A 17764-nucleotide genomic window follows, 5' to 3' on the forward strand; every position below is an offset into this window, starting at 1 on the left:
TTGAACTTATAGATCAAACTACCCAAATATTTAATTGATTTTAACCCCTAAATACATAAACGAAAATAATTGATGATCAAAGTTTTGCCATGTCTACCGTCTTATACTTGATATATGTTAATTATAAAATTACAGTGAAGAAATTTTGATTCATCAAGTTTTGTGTACACAAAAAGATTAATGCATTATAAAAAATTATTATTATTTAAAAAAAAAAAGTCCAATTAATCTTTTGGTTTTATAATTTGAGAATAGAGGATGATGAATATCAAGGCATGCAATTATGTGATTCACGGTTTAAGGTCCATGGGGGTATCCAAATATTCCTTGTGGGGTTAATTTAGGTATTGCATGTGTATAAATTCTTGACAAAAAAAAAAAAAAATTATGTGATTCACGGTACCCCACAAGCGCACCAACGACTTTATTTCAAACTTCAAACTTCAAACGTCTCTCTCCTCTCTCTTTCTTTCTGACTGCATCTGCATGTCTATGCACTGCAGCCTTTCTTCCTTGGTTATCAACTTTTACCGCCTGAGCTGAGCTCTCTCTTGTATCAAGAACAATTGTCCCATGTATCTATAAATGCCACTCAATGCCCTCAAGCTAAGGCCTTTTCTCTTCACTTTTTATGTGGGATTGTGGGGAGACTTCTGAATCTTTGTCTGCTCTTTCTACTTTTTTTTTTTTTTTTTTTTTTATTTCTTTAGGTGCATAAAAGCAGTAAAAGGTGTCAAAATTTTGATGAACATTCTTGCCTTTATCACTTCCTTCATCCACAACTAGAAGAGCAACGTATTCACGGTATCGTTCTGATTTATGTCCTTTGTAGTTGGTTCTTGATGCCGCATGTTTGTTGATGTTTATGACCAGGTTCATTGGGGTTTATTTTGTTTCTTTTAATTGCTGAAGAAAGGGGTAATATTGAAGTTTGAGAACATTACATTTCAGATTCTGGATGCCTGTTGTGATTTCTTGGATGCCCTTTCTGGGATCTGATTATCCAGCTTAACTTCTCTGGTGTTATTTGACGAGGTCTAGCATGTTCAATGCATGACTTTATGGATTAAATCTTTACAAAATCTAACATGTTTAGTGTCCCCTGTAATCTTCAGATCTTGCTATTCTGATCAATGATTATTCTTTTCAATCTGTTTGAGAAGTGTTAATTCCTCGTCTTTGCGCTCAATAGTAGTAGTAGTTGTTGTTGTTGATTTTTTTTATTTTTTTGGGGTTCCCTCCAACTAGTGGTTTTGTACCTGGTCCATGTGCTTCTTTTACCATTTTTGTGAATTTGTTGTACAAGCTCGTCACATGCCAGAGCCCAGAGATGATCTATAAAATTCATACTTCTACATGATAAAAAATCTTTAATTTTGGCATGAAGACAACATATATAGACCAGCTTATGCACCACTTTTGATCACATAGATATGCGCATGTTGAAAGTAAACTGCAAATTGAGTATTTTTTATCTGTTGAAAGACACTCTTCTTCTCGGAATCATCAAGCTTATTACGTTGCGTGTCTTCTTTGAATTGATTCTTACCCTCTTTAATTTCGTTTGGTACAATTGGCTTCATACCTGTGGAGAATGTGGGAGGACTAGATCAGCTTGACCAAAGATGAGTTGATGCATTTGTATACTTTGGGAATGTTTTCTTCTTAAAATTGTAGATTGAATACTATAGTCATCAACTTAATCTGAGAAAGCTCCAAAAATATTCTGCTAAGGCCCTGTAGTCACGGATCACTTCTCCATAATGTCAAACTATTCTTGAACAGAGATGCATCAGAAATCTTACTGTGTTGATAGAGTTTCTATTTTGAATTCCTTCCCTTCTCTTTATCTCTCTCCCTCTCCCTCTCTCTTTATCCCCCCCCCCAACTACGTACAGTGGGTCTGGATCTCAAGCAAATTTTCATCATTGAATATCATTGAAGTGGGAAGAATATTAGAGTACTGGTTTCCTGGCATTCATGTTAAATGTCTGTTAATAGTCAATGCATGAGAATTTTCTTGATGCCCATGTCTCCGAGTTACTACTGCTGTTATATGTTACATGACAATTTTACTCCAAAGAGTGCCTCTGTCTCTTAATTGCTGTTTTTCCTACTAAAATCATATCTCTGGAAAGTAGTTTTGATTTTAAAGTTGCAATTACAAAATGCTGCAGTAGTGTCCCTGTGTGTTGCATTTGCTAGCAACTTGTCAAAATAAGCAGATATTGCCTCCCTAACTAGTCCTCACGCTAATTTTATCCTTCCACCTTGTTTCTTCTCTTCACAGACTGTATATTTTCCTCTTTAGTATTTAACCCATTTTTTCAAATATACTGATCTTGTTTCCACATACTGCAGGTTAGAACGTTGTAGAGGTTAGCTACTTTCATCAGTTCTCCAGGAAGACGCGTCACAAGATCGGTGAAATGCCACGATCAAGGTAATTCCTTAAAATAATGCATCTCATTTAGTCATCTCTTTTCATCTCCTTGAGTTTGCTTCTAATGATTTCGATTATGTGAGGCAGCGGACCAGAAATGCCTCAAAGGCGATCTCCTCGTCCATCTCAGCTGAGGACCTCTAGCTCTGATTCTGAGCCCTTGCATCATCGAGCAACAACTGACCGGAGTCCTAAGCTTGGAGGCGATCGGCGATCTCCAAGAGGTACTCAGCCTGATCCACTGAATCAAAAGAAACTCGGAACAAGAATTGCAGACTTGGAATCTCAGCTTGGACAAGCACAGGAAGAGCTAAGGAACCTCAAGGAGCAGTTGGTCTCAGCTGAGGCTGCAAAGAAAGCAGCTCAAGAACAACTTGAGAAAAAAACTAGGAAACCAATTGCTCCTGAGCCAGAAGAGGCTCAAGATAAAAACTCCTCTCAAATGCAAAACCAAGAGTCCAGAAGGGGAAACAGAAGTGCGGCATTTGAAATTTCTGAGGAGAACCAACAGGAAACTGATGTGTTTGAAGTTCCAGTTGAAAAGGTAACTTTGGAGCCTGATGTTGAAGTCAACCAGCAAATCAATGAAGACGATCTCAAACCCGGGACTGAAGTCCTACCGACAGAATTCCCAGCCATTTTGAAGCCAGAGAAGCCCTCAGTTGATGAATTCGCCCTGAAAAACGATGAAATAAACATGTTGAAAGTCATGTTAGAAGAGAAGGAAAAAGAATTAGGAGTGTATTGCCAAGAAAATGAGAACCTCAAATGTCAGCTGAAGGAAAAATCTTTAGAGATATCAGCAGCTCAGTCAAAGGAAGATGAAATATCTACTAGGCTGAACGAAGTTACTAAGGAGCTAGAAGCAAGTAAGAACAATTCTATTCGGATAAGTGAGAAGCTGGAAGCTGTTGAAAAAGCTAAAGAAGAGTTAGAAGCCGAAATGAAGAAGCTTCGAGTACAAACAGAACAATGGAGGAAAGCAGCTGATGCTGCAGCAGCGGTACTATCTGGGGGTGTAGAAATGAATGGTAGAAGGATATCAGATAGGTGTGGATCAATGGATAAGCACTTTGGCAGTGTCTTTGAAGCACAGGGTGGTGGATATCATGGTTACCTGGGTTCTCCAGGCATGGTTGATGACACTGATGATGTTTTCGGAGGTGGAAAACGAAAAGGTTCTGGAATGAGGATGTTTGACCTGTGGAAAAAGAAGGGCCAGAAATGAGGTTTGCAGGGTTATTTGATAACCCTCATCCATCGTTAAGTTGTATTGACCTGCAAAATGGTACGCTTACCATTTTCAATGTGATTGCTTATGTATAACAATGGCTAGTACATCGATCTTTCGTTATCATCTTCAGCATTATGCTGGAAGTGATCCCAACCCCAACCTCGTACATTTGGGGTTCTATGAAACTTTTACGTCTCTTCCATTGATGGACTTGCATTCGGTAATTACCATCGGTCCAAGAAATCGTTAATGCAAATGCTTGTCCAGTGCATTTGATTACCCCGACTGTAGTCAAATGTTTGTTGAGGTTGGTAATCTGATATGCTTGTCCTGTGCATTTGATATGGTATAAGCTGCTTAAGCTCAGAACGCACAAGTATAGAGGTTGGTTGAAAAAGACAAATCCTAGACCATAATTTAGCATTTTAGCAAGATACATGAGCCGACAGAATCTCATAGTTTTTGAATTGTTTATTTCAATCCTCTGAATCCGATATTCTTCACAAGCTTTTTGGCTTGGCCGTTGAATTACACCATTCATGATAAGAAAGTGATCTCATAAGAAGATAAATAAGAAAGCAAATACGCATTGAAAGTGATTGAAGGTTATTTTAAAAACATTTCCCAGTTATCAACGACTTATGCAACATGAAGATTTTACATTAATACATTTAATCATCTTCATCACTCTGATACAGTTGGCATAATGATTGCAAGCCAGTGCTTCTAACAGTCTGATTGTGATCTGTCTCTTCCCCTTCATTTGCTGCAGCTGGCTTCTTCACAATAGATACTCTTACTAATGGCGACTTGAAAATGGATTTTCCATTATTTGAAGACCCAGAAACACCAGCTTTATCTGTCAAAATCATGCAATGTAGAAATGAACTAATAGTGCCCAGAGAAAACAAATAAAGACGGAGACAAACTTCTGGAGGGAAGCTAAAACAGACAAGAAACTGATACTTGAACAAAGATTCTATCCCCTTCTTTTGTTCTTTACTATTTGACAACTATTAGTCTCTTCTTCAGAAGGGGTAATCCAGGGCTTTTGTAGCCATTACTCATTACATCACTAAAATCATTTGCTATCTGAAGCAAGAAATAGTTTGTCCAAAGAAAGAAAAGAGTTGAACTTAGATAGAAACGAGCATAATTTATCTCTCTTCATTTATGGTACGTAAAACTTTAGAGAACCAGCAGTAGCAAGATCAAATCCTAAACAGAGCAATCGGGGAAATAGAAAAGAGCAGAGAAGCATCTCATAACATTCTGGAAAGAGACAACAATTAATATCACTGCACTGCTTGTCATCTATTCCAAGATTATAGCTGTGAGAAGTTAACAAATAATCACAAAAACTTGTGATCAAAAGCTGAAATCTCCAGAAAAATCTGCAGATAGATTAACTAACCTTTATCAAGTGCACTGCCATCTGACAATGTATCCGTTGGGTTGCCCAGTCGTTCTTCATCCAGTTTTTTCCTCTGCAATAAAAGAGCTAAAATTAAGCTTAATCTCAAAGACACTGGTTATGGTCAATCTCCAAGTTACAGAGCCAATGACTTGTTCAAACAGAGTATAAACACTAATTAACATCATGAAAAACACACACAAATAATCTTTCGTTAAGATAAGCAAGCAGTTAGACAATAACAAGCTTTCAAATCACAGATCAAGGAAACAGCTTTTAAGGATTGCAACTGCTTGATGAAGATAAACTAAGACAACCTGAAATTGAAAACCCTAACTCAATCCAGCAGTCCTCATATCCTAAAACTACAAAATTTCCTATCCTATAATGCAGTGGCCAGAATATAGCAATTGCATCAAACTGATTGAACATGAGGACACGCAAATCCTTGTCTTTATCAATTCTCAGACCTCTTTGGTCCCTCAACATTCAAGTCCTTCCCCTACCCATCACTGTTAGTTCAAGGTTGCATTGAATTCGCCAGTATCACTACTTCTGGAGAGGGCCTAAATACATTTTCTCAACTAACATATACCAGCAGAGAACAGCAAATTTTATTAACACTCTGTAGATAATTGCACCTTTGAAACAGAATTTGATGCTTCTTCACTGGCAGCAACTGTAGAAGCTACATCCTCCTCGTCATCAAAGTCATCATCATTAATCCTTCGCACATAGCTTTCACTTGATCCCTAAAGTCAAATTTTAGTACCATCAATGAGAATTTAGTTACAAAAATAGAAGATGATTTCACAATTGCATGCCTTACCTTAAATATAGATCTTATGAGAGCTTCATCCTCTTCAAACAGCTTCCTTTCCTATCAGCACAAGAATTGATAATTCAGTGAAAAATTCTTAATTGAAACAATGAAGACCCAATATAGGTGCACACAACATGATCTAGAACTGACTCTATATCCAACTCGCAACTTAATATATCACATCAACCCCATCCTATCTGTCTTTAAACCTTTATTTCAAGTATGTGCTTCTGTGTGTCTGTCCGCATGCGGATCCACGTGAGAGAGATGGGAAGAGAGAGGTTTTTGTTCAAAACCATGCTTCTAACAAATATAATTGGCAAATATTCTAACCCAACCTCACCAACCCAATTTAAAAGAAGAGAATAACATGATTCAAACATTACAAATTTGCAAAACAGGGGAAGGAGAAAAACTACATTTCTGATGACTTGGGCGTACAAAATCAACAGAAATAAGTGCCCGGGATGAGAAATTTTCAGGGTTTTGTTCCAAGCACATTGATAACAATCTATAGATATCACATATGCAGTATTTATCAAGTTATAAAGTCAAAAAATTAAAAAGAAGATTGACTTCCAAGCACATTTAGACATTGATAAAGCTATCCAACTACTGAATCTCAATGCAAACTTCTTGTCATAATGAACTTCTGCCAAATTTGCATCTTGATGCTTGTTAGTCATGTAAATGCCCAAAAAAATAAAATAAACAGCTAAGAAAATGGATTTCCTCTCTTGGATTTCACCCAGTACTGATGTTAGACATGACAAATTATTTGAAGCAGTTTAACAAGTCTAAAAGCAGAGATATCACAAGTTCAACCTTAAACAGATAGCTCCAAATTGACCCCAAAAAAAAAAATCCTGTAATAGGTTTCTCATGCAGGAACCAGTTACCAATATATACATTAGAGTCCTAGCAAATGGCATTGGCATAAGAATCTTACTTTCTCCTCATTTGCACGTTGCAGAACTTCCAGCATTGCATCTACGCTGACACTTGCTTGTCTTGACTGAAAAATATAGGGGAAAGGGAGAAAGAGGGAAAGAGAGAGAAGATTAGTACCAGGAAGGCTTAGGTATATTTACATTTCGCTCACCTATACAGAAGAATATAAGTATTTTGTGAAATATATGTATTAGCATAGGTCAGATAGCAGTAATGAGTAAGAAGAAAAATCACCTTCATGGACTTCACTTCATCCAATGCAGCAAGTATATCCATTTCTCGTTTTGAGTCCAACGTTCTATTCTCCAATGATTTCATAGCATCCCCCATTTCTTCAGAATCTCTTTTCCTCTTCTCACTCTCAACTTGCTCGTCCTCTGCACGCCAGGGCTCAAAATTCCGTGTTGCGCCAGATTCGACAACATAATCAGAATTCTTTGGATCTGTTTTGTACGTAATCTCAGCTGAGCACTTTGTGCACTTGAAATAGAATCTGAATATTTGAATTCCCAAGTAGTTCTGGAAAATTGATCAAAAATAAATAAAAAGGATTCACGAGTTATAAATTTTTTTTTTTAAAAAAAATAAGCTATCTTGTTTGAGCAAAAATGAAACGAAAGCGAGCAGATTCAACAACGCTATCATAACACGTGCTACACCGCTAATAATCTAGACTGGCCATCTTTGTACATCCAAATTTCTAATCCAAACATAAAAAACAGGAATTCCAACTCTGAAGTTCTAACTTTCGCAAAATTCAGACTTAACTCCAAAACCTGCATCACAATCCAAATAAGATAAAACAAGAAAAGCTTTTGAACGATAATCAAGAAAATCGCACAGGAAAACAACTTAACTGAGCAATGTTAACGCAGGTGCACAGGTTAATTGAGCGATTACCTCTCCGGCAACGTCTTCCTTTCTTGAATTGAACTTTGTGCCTTTGTAAATATAGTTGCCGCACGTATTACAGCGAATACTCATAGGAAGCATCATCCGAACTTTCATCTGCTGGTTCTTCGGTTGCCTCCGCCGTGGAATCTTCGCCGGATCGAAATCCGGCGGATAGTACTTGTTCAGAACCTTCCGTTCTCCCATCTTTCTTACTTCTCCTTATCCTCCTCCTCTTAGTCAATCACAACTGCAAACCCTAACAATATCCTTTTCTGGAATCAAAAGATTATATAACTTCTTGTGATCGAAACAAGGGCCCTCTTAGTTAATTTGTACCTCCCAGAGTTCAAAACGTTGACATTCAGTGATTCCAATAACTAAGAAAACAGTTAATCTCTACTCATTCAGAATCGTCATAGAGAAATCTGCTTCGCCAGAGAAAAGAAAATAATTCCCTCGTTTTCTTCTTTTTCACTTACTTTTTCCCCCCACTTTTCTCCCTATATTTGGATTGGGAAAATAATTAAACCGGGCAGTGGTGGCGGTGCTCTAATTAGTAAGCTAAAACGACGCCGTTGTTGAGAGGAAGGATAGTGAGTAAAGAAACCATGACCAAAAACACATTTCCCCGCCCCTTCTTATTATCCTATAATTGGGTTGGAAAAATAATTTGACCGGCGGCGGTGCTCTACTTAGTAAGCCAACGACGCCGTTGTTAGGCGGAAGGATGGCGAGTAGAGAAACCCATAACCAAAAAAGCAAAATTCCGTTGCCGGGACTCGAACCCGGGTCTTTCGGGTGAGAGCCGAATATCCTAACCATCTAGACTACAACGGATGATGGTTAGCTTTCGGCTCGAATATAAATAAAAGTGAGAAACATTTGTGTTGTAGCCAATTATTAACAAAGACTAAACATCCTTCATAATATTCGAATACAATTTCCAAATTTTGGAGCGTAAACCTTTCTTTTGACGGATCCTCTATCTTTTCAAACAAAACATAAGCTAACATTAGCGTGTTTCTATCATTTGGCTAAGGTGTTCTTGGAAACAAAATGCCATAACATTTCTGAAGCGTTTTAGCAAGTCATAGTCATAGATCCCCTTGATTTGCCTTTTCCAGAACTATATGGTATTATTGGACTCAGCAGAAGGCTTATCAACCATGTTTGGACTAATTTTACGTAGTCATTCGGGATTGAAGCTAAACATTCGTGATGAATTACACAGCCCCAAAAAAAAAATTTGAATGAAAAACACCAAGAGATATAGAGAGCGCACTCGAATAATTCTAAAGTGCCTCGTATATTTGATTCAATTTAAATGTTCGTCAACAAAGTACATGATACAATATCCCGCATAGTTGCTAGCGAAGGATATTGGCAAAAATTCATCATAAACTGCTGCCCCAAAAAAGTGGCATGTTCAAACAGCTTCAGGTCGTCCACAGAAACACTGGTTTATCGTGCAAATTTTTCTCCACTCCACCTCATTTAGTGACCTTGTAACTCTGAGAAACCATAAAAGTCAAGCTTTAATTAATGAGGATATGCCGCTTAATATAAATCCTGCATTTATTTGAATTTCCAGGATCATTACCTTCACCCTTCTCAGTAGCTCTCTAGCGTTTGCGTCATTCTTAAAATGGTCACGAACGGGCTGCAAAGGTCATGCAATTAGAACAAGAGCAAATTAAAAATGAGAATAAAAACTTATAGGAGGAGAAAATCATGCTAAGTACTCTCATTCATTAGAATCTGGTTTACAAGTGTCACTACTTAAAAACAAGCTATATAGGAGTAGTTCCTTGGAATGGTGTAACATGATTAACCAGTTTGGAAGATGAAATTCTCACCTAATGAGCAAATTAAGTCAAGACGAACCAACAATATTCCCTTGCTTAATTTAATAAAAACAAGCCACCTTTGTGAAGGCCATGTCTCTACATTTTCCTATTGTCCTCTGTGTTTTTCTATCCTTGTACCATTTCTGATTTTGAAGTCAGTTTTCTTCAAATTCAAGGAAGTAAAAATTGTTTACCTGGAGTATTTTGTTCAACGATTTAGCTAGCGCAGGTTTGACATCACCTGGGTGCAGTTCACCACTTTCATAATCAACAGCTAATTCTTCAAAAGTCTTGTAGATCCTAGAAAAAAAAAATTGACATAAAAAGTATTAAGTGATTTTGGAACTATTCTGAAGCCAACGCATCATATAAAGGTACATTTTATCTTAATTGACAGTAAGACTGTCAGAGTCGAAAGAACTTACTTGTCACCACCATTTTGAGGACTGCGCTCAACCTTGAACTCATTGAACCAAGGTAAGATTATATATTTTATGTACTCAAGACAAGGATTCCCTGCTGCAATTTGTGGAGGGCAGTATGCCTTTCTTATCTTGAGATTAACCTCCGCCTGTGATAATCAATATTAGCTATAATAAAGTAAAAGAAAAGGCATTAACCAATACCAAAAGTAAAAAGAAGATCAAGCACCTGACTCCATTCAATACCAAAAACACTATTACTAGCCCCACAGCATCATACCTCTTCATCCTCCATGTATACAGAAGAAGATGGGTCACTCTTTGACATCTTCTCCTGCCCCTGCTGTAGGCCAGGCAGCATGTCTACAATGTAAAAATTAGGCAAAAGCTAAGTTTAGTAGCATTAAAAATCAATAAAAAAAAGAAGGTTTTAACCGTAAAAGAACAGATTGAAAGCCTACGATGGGACAAAATGATAGGTTTATTTTTCCTCTTAATATCATCACAGTACTCCCTTGCGAGAACATTCACTTTGCGCTGATCCATGCCCAATTGACAGATGTCAGCCTGTAAAATTGAATCGTCAAGCGTCACTAGATCATTTTTTTATACTCCACAATAACCAATCATTTTCAACATGCCTCAGAGTGAGTTTTAGAATGATACAGATGCACATGGGCAGAGGACCATAATTCATTTGAAAATGAGAAAGGTTTCATGATGCTGAAAAGCTACATAATTTGCATATAAGAATTCCTCAATATTCTATCATAATCATTTTGCTATAATGAAAGCTTTTTCCCACCTTTCAGCAACACTTTTTTTTTTAAGGTTTTCAACAACACAATTGTTTGCTTAGCACATGCATAGTTCAGTTATATGATCTAAGCAGATAATACTGTAGGAGATGAAACTAACTATCGAACCATCTTTCCGGTGGTATTAAGGAAGGGGGTGCTCAGCAGTAACTTTCATCACTAACCACTAGAACCCTTGAGATACCCAGAGGCAAACTGATTGCAAAACCAAGGAAAACTATATCTGCGACAACTCCACAAACACATTATATTTATGTTCTCAGTCTGTTCGCTTAGGAACAATGCAGCGCCTAGCTAATGTAAAAGAAATAATGGTACGCCACAATCACAAAGACATGGAGGGACATGAGGTAAAACCTAATCAGATTGCCAACATGCAACAGAGTTGTACATTCTTAGTATGGTCAAACTTTAATAAAATTAGTATGCCTTAGATACGTAGCCACTATAAAATCTAAACAAATCCACGTCTTCAGCTATTAGCATAACGAAGCATGACTAGAAGCCACTATATTGGTGCAAAAAGTGAATGTACTACTACTAAACTTTTGAAGTCAACAGTAAAAATCCAAATAAATATGGAAGCCAATCCTACATATAGCTATTTCCATCACGTCTCTTATAAAGCAAGTCACCTTGAGGAAGAATATGTCTGCGCACTGCATGCAAGGGTAAAAAATTTGAGCAGCAGTCAATTCATCTTGCTCATTACGACCCATAATCTGGCAGCACCTAATAAATTGAAACAAAAACGAAAACCAAATACTGGATATTATACCAGTATCCATAGAGCAGTAACTCAGTGAACCAGATAAACGAGCAACTTTATAGACCTGCTACCTGACTATCCTGGGAAGCTTGTTCCTCCGTGCTATGTCCATTACCAAGGGCCAATACTCATTGGCTCTGGAATTTATTTCATCAGAGGACCACAAAAACTCTACCTGACCGCCTTCCAAATTCATCCCCACAGCTTTCCAAATCTCAATTAAGTATTCACCAACAACTTTGATTTTTTTCAAATCACCACCCATTTTGTTGTTTAACTGGGCAAACCAGTCTGCTATCCAAATTTTGACCTTGCAACCAGCAGAAGTCAGTTTGTTCACATTGATTGCCTTCATGACTCCCTGTTTAGCAATAAATTGAGAATAATCACCCACTTGTTATTAAGACATAATAAAGGCATCCAGACATGATAATTAACAAAACTTGGTTTTCTAATTCTTCATCTAATCTGGGAAGACCATGGATGTGAGCTGTGATGTTTTAAAACTCTTCTAAGATACTTATGAGGAATCCAAAATTATTTGGCATGATTTACTCCGACCCACTTATTTTAGCCAAAAAACACAAAGGCATGGAAGGAGAAAAGGAAAACCATACATAAAGTGCCAAAATAGTTTAACACAAACTAGAAGAACATAAAAGCAGACTGTAGTCCCTCAATTAGGAAGAAGATAACCTGTGAGAAACTTCACCTACATCCGGAACGCTTTACAAAACATACATTTCTCACATATAGTACTTGACTCAACTGCAAGTAAATTCTCAGAGCTAGAGGTCAGTTACCAGGTTTGAAAAAAACTAAGTACACATAAAGCTATCTGTACCATAATACATTCATTCTACATTTGTAACCAGAACAAAAGAGCAACCAACAGACAATCTAGCTGAGATTAAGTATGGCATGCTATAGACAAACTACATTAAGGTCATCAAATACTAATTAAATTGTCAAACAGATGATAAAATAACATTTTTTTCCCTTCTTTAATTTTTTAGCAAGTAAAGGAACAGATGTAACTAGTATCCAAATTCCACACCTGAGCGATGTGCATTCTGCCAGATGGCTCAAAACCATCATAGCAAACAAGCTGGGGCTTCTTCTCCAAAAGGTTCAACAGTTCATCCTCTTGAATACACTCTTCCCCCACACTCCTGACAATCCTGAACCTCTCCTCTAAGCTCATCCTGTACGCAACATTTTTTGGCAATAAGGATTGAGAACTGAATTTGCAGAAGTCAAAACATACTTGAAAAAGAATTCAAAACCAGCTCATCAATCAAGACAAGTCGAATTACCAAAGCACCACCGCACATTTTCTGGGTTTTGTATGTGCTTGCACGTGTATCTACAAAACCAACTTCCTGATAACCAATTGAATTCATCTCACATGGAAATCCATCACTTTAATATCACATAAGTCATCCCAAAAAAAAGTGTTGAACTTGAAAACACAGAAACACATATGTATCATCTATCAACTCAGGAAAAAGCAAAAAAAAAAAAAAGAGCATATACTCAGAGCAGCAAAGAGCAGCTTCCTCCACCCATACCAAATTACCAATTTACACTTTACCTTGAGTACATGCAAAAGCTTCTAGAAAAACAGAAAGAGCAGATAGTTGCAACAACTCGTAAGAACGTCCGATAGAAACTACATTCCAATTCATTTACAAACAATTAATCCACATTCACATGTCTTAGGAAAAAGCTAAATGAAAAAACAAAATCAAACTTGTAAAACGATTAGAATGAGATAGGACTTACTGTGAGGAGGAGGTTTGGGGAGGGGGCGGAGAGGAAACCGAGAGAGACGCCACGGATTCCGACGGAGGAATGGCAGTTTCGTCCATTCCGATTCGATTGGACAAACTTTCTGTAAAATCTTCAGCTGCAGACTATTGGTTGGCTGCAGGGAGGAAATTAGGGTTTTCAGAGGACGAATGTGGAAATAGAACAGAAGTCGATGGCTTTTTTGGAGAAGAAGACTCGTGGACTCATACCCCCTTTTCTTTTTGGACTTTATCTTTGGATCTAGCTTCTGGGCCTATGGACAACTACTTATGAAGTACCGAGAATTATCATTACATGGGCTTACATCTTTTTAAATTTTAATACATGTTCTTCTTTTGTAGGCAGAGGCAGGTGCTAAGATATGAGCAAATTAAGGAAAGGTAGATAAAAACAAATTGACAAAATAAAAGTGTCTTTAATTCTTAACTTTAAGTAGAGTTAAGTTTGTACTTAGGAAATACAACTACACATAATTTTAATCCAAGAAAAAAAAAACTATGCATGCTGTTTTGTAAAGACTGCTATTTTATCAAAGCAAATTTTAGTGAAGTAGCATATTACATTTTTATTTCGGAAAAATGTTAATGACACTTCTTTTGACTTTTTTTTTACTTGTACGACAGGAAAAGTATACCCTTTACTCTTTATTTTAATTATAATTGCTTAAAAAGGAATAGTTGCAAATTCAATGAAGGATACAGAATTTCTTTCCAAATTCACATGATCAAACGGTCAAAAAGAGTGCATGATTTCAACATACATAAATCAGGATTTTGAACTGCATTCCTTAGTATTGTTCTTTCATTTCAGTAGGAGTAGTATTCTTTCGATTTCTTATAGTTTTTTTCCATGGAAACATGTACTTAGCACTTTTGCATTGGTACTACCTTTCTCAGCCGTGGGAGTTTTCCCGTTGAGTTGCTAATTAGAACGAGGAGGAATCCATGGGTTCCCATAGCTCACCGTTAGATCAGATGAGTACATTATACACCCGTATGGATCTAGAGAAATCCAACTGTATTAAACAGACAGAGCAGTTGTGCCAGTTTTCTTTATTATTTCGTTTTCTATTCTAATTAGATATTTGAGGAGTTTCTTACTAGTCAAATAGTTTTCCAGTCTAGTTGTTTTCTATTACTTTTGCATTTCTAGTGGTAGTTCTCCCTATAAATAAGTTTATTAGGGTTATTATAATCATTCAATTCTTGACAATATTATTTATTTTAACACTTGCTGCGTTATTTGGGTTATATACCTTGTCCCTTTGAGCGCACCTTGGTTAAGATTCTTGAATCTTGTTTTCTCTGGGGACTTGATCGCTTATTGCCCTCATTCATCTGCTCTGGGTAGAAAACCTCTCAGGTATTCTTGAAGCAAGGAGCAAGGGGGTAAGCCGCAGGAGAAGAAAACCTAGAAAGTGAAATCTCACAAGTGAAATGGCGAAGGCTATTATCATCCACTAATTTTGCCACCAACTTTTCAGTTCCAGGTGTCTGTATAACATTTAATTCATCCAGAATCTTAGAATAAGACCATGCCCCATACATCCCAACACTTTTTACCCAAGTTGGGACCATTTAATGTTTGTTCCGCATTCATATCAACGCAGGGTCGTAGACTTGATGGGAAATGATTCGAGCCCATGCCTGTGGTTCCTGCAACACTAGCTTCAACCCTCCTCCCACCCTACAATTCGATCCTGTTTTCTTTTCCCCTAACTCAGAACACTACTGATTCAGACCATCCGTGATAGTTTACTACTGTTCACTACTATTCCAAAGCAATCACATCAATCTTTTATATATTTCTTGTAACAGGACATTTCTTTCACCAATTATTAGCAATTCCAAGCCAGGTTCAGTAAACTTCCATTAGGCCTTTAAATGTATGATTTTCGGTGACGATTAGATAAACGACACTGGACATCACAAATTCTAATCCCATAAAAATAAAAATAAAAAGAAAAACATCGTGCCGATGAACTATTAACAGGGATAAGAGTTAATCTTGCTCAAATCTGACAATGTAGCTGAATATGGAGGCAATGTTGGTTAGAATATATACATCCTCAAAATAAAAGGGTTGGTTGTGGTTGATGTCCGGGGATATTTGCTTCCTGCCATCCCAACACATGCTTGATCTTTAACCACAGCAGGGAGGACAGATTGGCACCTAACTCCAGGCTGGAAACAAGGCCGACAATTGTAGCAGTGACTACCCATGAGAGGACGTTACGCTTCTCCCTTTAAAATCTAAACACTGTTAGTTGATATTGTGTTTGTGGTCTGGCCTTCAGTTCGGAAATCTCAACGTACAGCGCCATCGTCCTGGAGCCAACCTCATTTACTTTTTGGTACTGCTGCTCAATTTCTTGCTTTTTTTTTCGCAGCATCAGAGGTCTGTTTTGAACAATTTGTCAAAAGGGTTCTCATTCTTCCTTCCGTTTTCCTTGTGCATTTGTTACTTAGTGACCTGTATAGTATTACAAAAAGAAGATGCATAAACAATTGAAAGCACAAGTGATAAAGACACGAAATTTCCGTTAATGCATTTATATTCTGGGATTGGTTTCTACTTTTGTCCTCTTCAACCTCCATTTATGCATGGCCATCTCCATTCTGTGAAGCAAGAGAAGTTAACTTCTTTGTTTGGGAGTCGGGAGAAACAAGAGCATAAAGTGTAAAAAGCTGCTGAAATTGCGAGAGAACTCAATTGGGTCAAGAGGAATTAAAAGGGAAAAAAAAAAAGAAAACCCCCCGCTTTAACCATACACCTTTTAAACTTTTTAGTGTTGGTACAGAAGCTTGAACTTCTAAGTAAGTTGCAGCCAAGACAACTTAGGAGTGAGCAACTAATTGAACTTATGTTTGAACTAGATCGAGTGTTCAAGTGTAGTTGACCAAATTATGATCCAACTAGCATTCCAGAAGCAGTAAAAACGAAGTGGGATATTGTCGCTGACAGATCAATGTGGGAGGAGTAGTAGCTGCAGCAGGTTGGCCCATTGGTCCGCTTTCTTCGAAGTCCTGACTCCTGACTTAACTAGAGCCTTAAAGCCAGTTCACCATCCCAGAAAGCCTGTGACCAGTCACCAGTGGGACTTCTCGCTGGGGACTGACTGACTCACTGACTGAGACTCTCTGCTCTCCTACCAGAAACTAGATAGGAATGAATAGTAGCAGAAGTTCATCTTGAATTCCACTACTACTATATTTATTATTAATAAAATAATTTTTATTGCTCAATTAACTTCCTTTTAGTATACTACTAGCATGTATAACTAACTTCCTTTAGTTTCACAAACTTGTATCAAAATGGAACAAGTAAGAATAGATACACTATTCCAGATGTGTCACTTAAGAATTTGCCATGACAGTATACCCCAGTCAATTTGTTTTCAATCTTTTTTATTTCATTTGATTCTCGTATTGGATTAACTTCACTTTGCACTCTTCAATTATATTTGAATTCTGGTTTTGGTCCATACATAAATTTTGAAGTGAAACGCTTTAGTCTCTGAAGTACTATAAATTATATCCTATTTAAGTAAATATATGTTTCACTGAAATATATAATCTATCCCACTAAAATATAAATTAATCCATTCTACTTTAGTTTCTAAAGTTGAAATTTATCCCACTTAGTTAAGGATAAAATTTGTTTCACTTTCATCTATAATCCTAATTAATTAAAGGGATAATATCAAAAACCTCCTCTGAGATTTCTCTTAATATCACCTGGCACCCTTAAGATTTTAAAAATATCACTTACCTTCCTTACTTTTGTTATTTGTGTAACAAAATTTTAAAAAATCCTAAATTACCCTTCTACTTGCTAAATAAAAATGCTCCTAAATCACTTTATTTACTTCAAGAAAACCATCATTTAAAAAATAATTTATAGTAGTGCTACCACATTAACATTATAATGCTATAGTCCATAAAAATATAGATTTGAAAAATAAAAAAGATATTTGCAAAGAAATACAGTTGACTAATTTAACTCTACGTGCTCAAAATCGATTTCTTATGAACTTTATCTTTTTCTCCAACTTCTTTCTCAATTCGTGCCTAAACTTTGAAATTGTACTAATCATTATAAAAAAATAACTTAAAATAAACAAATAAATCATACCCCATCTATCACAATTATAAAAAGTAAAAGATGTCAAAATTCAATTTATTATAATTTACAAATAGAAAATTGCATAGTCGTCTAAGAAATGAGTAAAAGAGGATATTGGAGAAAAGGAAAAAGGAAGAGAGTAACTTTTGTTTCCTTTTTTTAAAAATTTTTAGTTCCATTTATCTGATATATGAATTTTGTTTCAAGTGAAG

At 36.7% G+C, this 17764-nt stretch overlaps 3 protein-coding genes and 1 non-coding gene across 4 annotated transcripts; 1 reads left to right on the plus strand and 3 right to left on the minus strand.

The window, feature by feature from the left end:
- The first annotated feature begins 490 nt into the window (after window positions 1-490).
- Window positions 491-4014, plus strand: LOC113770394 (interactor of constitutive active ROPs 1-like). Its single transcript, XM_027314833.1, has 3 exons — window positions 491-804; window positions 2362-2443; window positions 2531-4014. The coding sequence occupies exons 2-3, from the start codon at window positions 2430-2432 to the stop codon at window positions 3669-3671; spliced, it is 1155 nt and encodes a 384-aa protein (XP_027170634.1). The 5' UTR covers window positions 491-804; window positions 2362-2429; the 3' UTR covers window positions 3672-4014.
- Window positions 4015-4242: 228 nt separating this feature from the next.
- On the minus strand, window positions 4243-8383 carry LOC113770395 (YJU2 splicing factor homolog). Its single transcript, XM_027314834.1, has 7 exons — window positions 7766-8383; window positions 7100-7384; window positions 6864-6929; window positions 5921-5971; window positions 5733-5843; window positions 5092-5164; window positions 4243-4536 (listed from the first exon to the last, which is right to left on the minus strand). Exons 1-7 carry the CDS (start codon window positions 7961-7963, stop codon window positions 4349-4351), a joined length of 972 nt encoding a protein of 323 aa, XP_027170635.1. The 5' UTR covers window positions 7964-8383; the 3' UTR covers window positions 4243-4348.
- Window positions 8384-8523: 140 nt separating this feature from the next.
- On the minus strand, window positions 8524-8596 carry TRNAE-CUC. The gene has a single exon. It is a non-coding gene; the product is annotated as a tRNA-Glu (tRNA).
- Window positions 8597-9027: 431 nt separating this feature from the next.
- Window positions 9028-13628, minus strand: LOC113772064 (tyrosine--tRNA ligase 1, cytoplasmic). The gene is made up of 10 exons (XM_027316600.1): window positions 13401-13628; window positions 12673-12820; window positions 11687-11976; window positions 11482-11578; window positions 10490-10595; window positions 10309-10391; window positions 10032-10177; window positions 9801-9906; window positions 9360-9419; window positions 9028-9270 (listed from the first exon to the last, which is right to left on the minus strand). The coding sequence occupies exons 1-10, from the start codon at window positions 13484-13486 to the stop codon at window positions 9250-9252; spliced, it is 1143 nt and encodes a 380-aa protein (XP_027172401.1). The 5' UTR covers window positions 13487-13628; the 3' UTR covers window positions 9028-9249.
- Between the last annotated feature and the right edge of the window lie 4136 nt (window positions 13629-17764).

This window comes from Coffea eugenioides, chromosome 5 (genome assembly GCF_003713205.1).
Source record: "Coffea eugenioides isolate CCC68of chromosome 5, Ceug_1.0, whole genome shotgun sequence".
Lineage (NCBI taxonomy): Eukaryota > Viridiplantae > Streptophyta > Magnoliopsida > Gentianales > Rubiaceae > Coffea > Coffea eugenioides.

Bases quoted from the DNA above. Each gene is read 5' to 3' on its own strand.
- LOC113770395 (XM_027314834.1), bottom strand. From the start codon at position 7,963: ATGGGAGAACGGAAGGTTCTGAACAAGTACTATCCGCCGGATTTCGAT. The intron at 7,385-7,765 runs GTAATCGCTCAA...TCAATTTTCCAG, and splicing joins AGGAAGACGTTGCCGGAGAG to AACTACTTGGGAATTCAAAT. The intron at 6,930-7,099 runs GTGATTTTTCTT...TATATTTTTCAG, and splicing joins ATGAAGTGAAGTCCATGAAG to TCAAGACAAGCAAGTGTCAG.
- LOC113772064 (XM_027316600.1), bottom strand. From the start codon at position 13,486: ATGGACGAAACTGCCATTCCTCCGTCGGAATCCGTGGCGTCTCTCTCG. The intron at 11,977-12,672 runs GTGTGGAATTTG...ATTGCTAAACAG, and splicing joins GCAGAATGCACATCGCTCAG to GGAGTCATGAAGGCAATCAA. The intron at 9,420-9,800 runs GTAAACAATTTT...TGACCTTTGCAG, and splicing joins CGTTGAACAAAATACTCCAG to CCCGTTCGTGACCATTTTAA.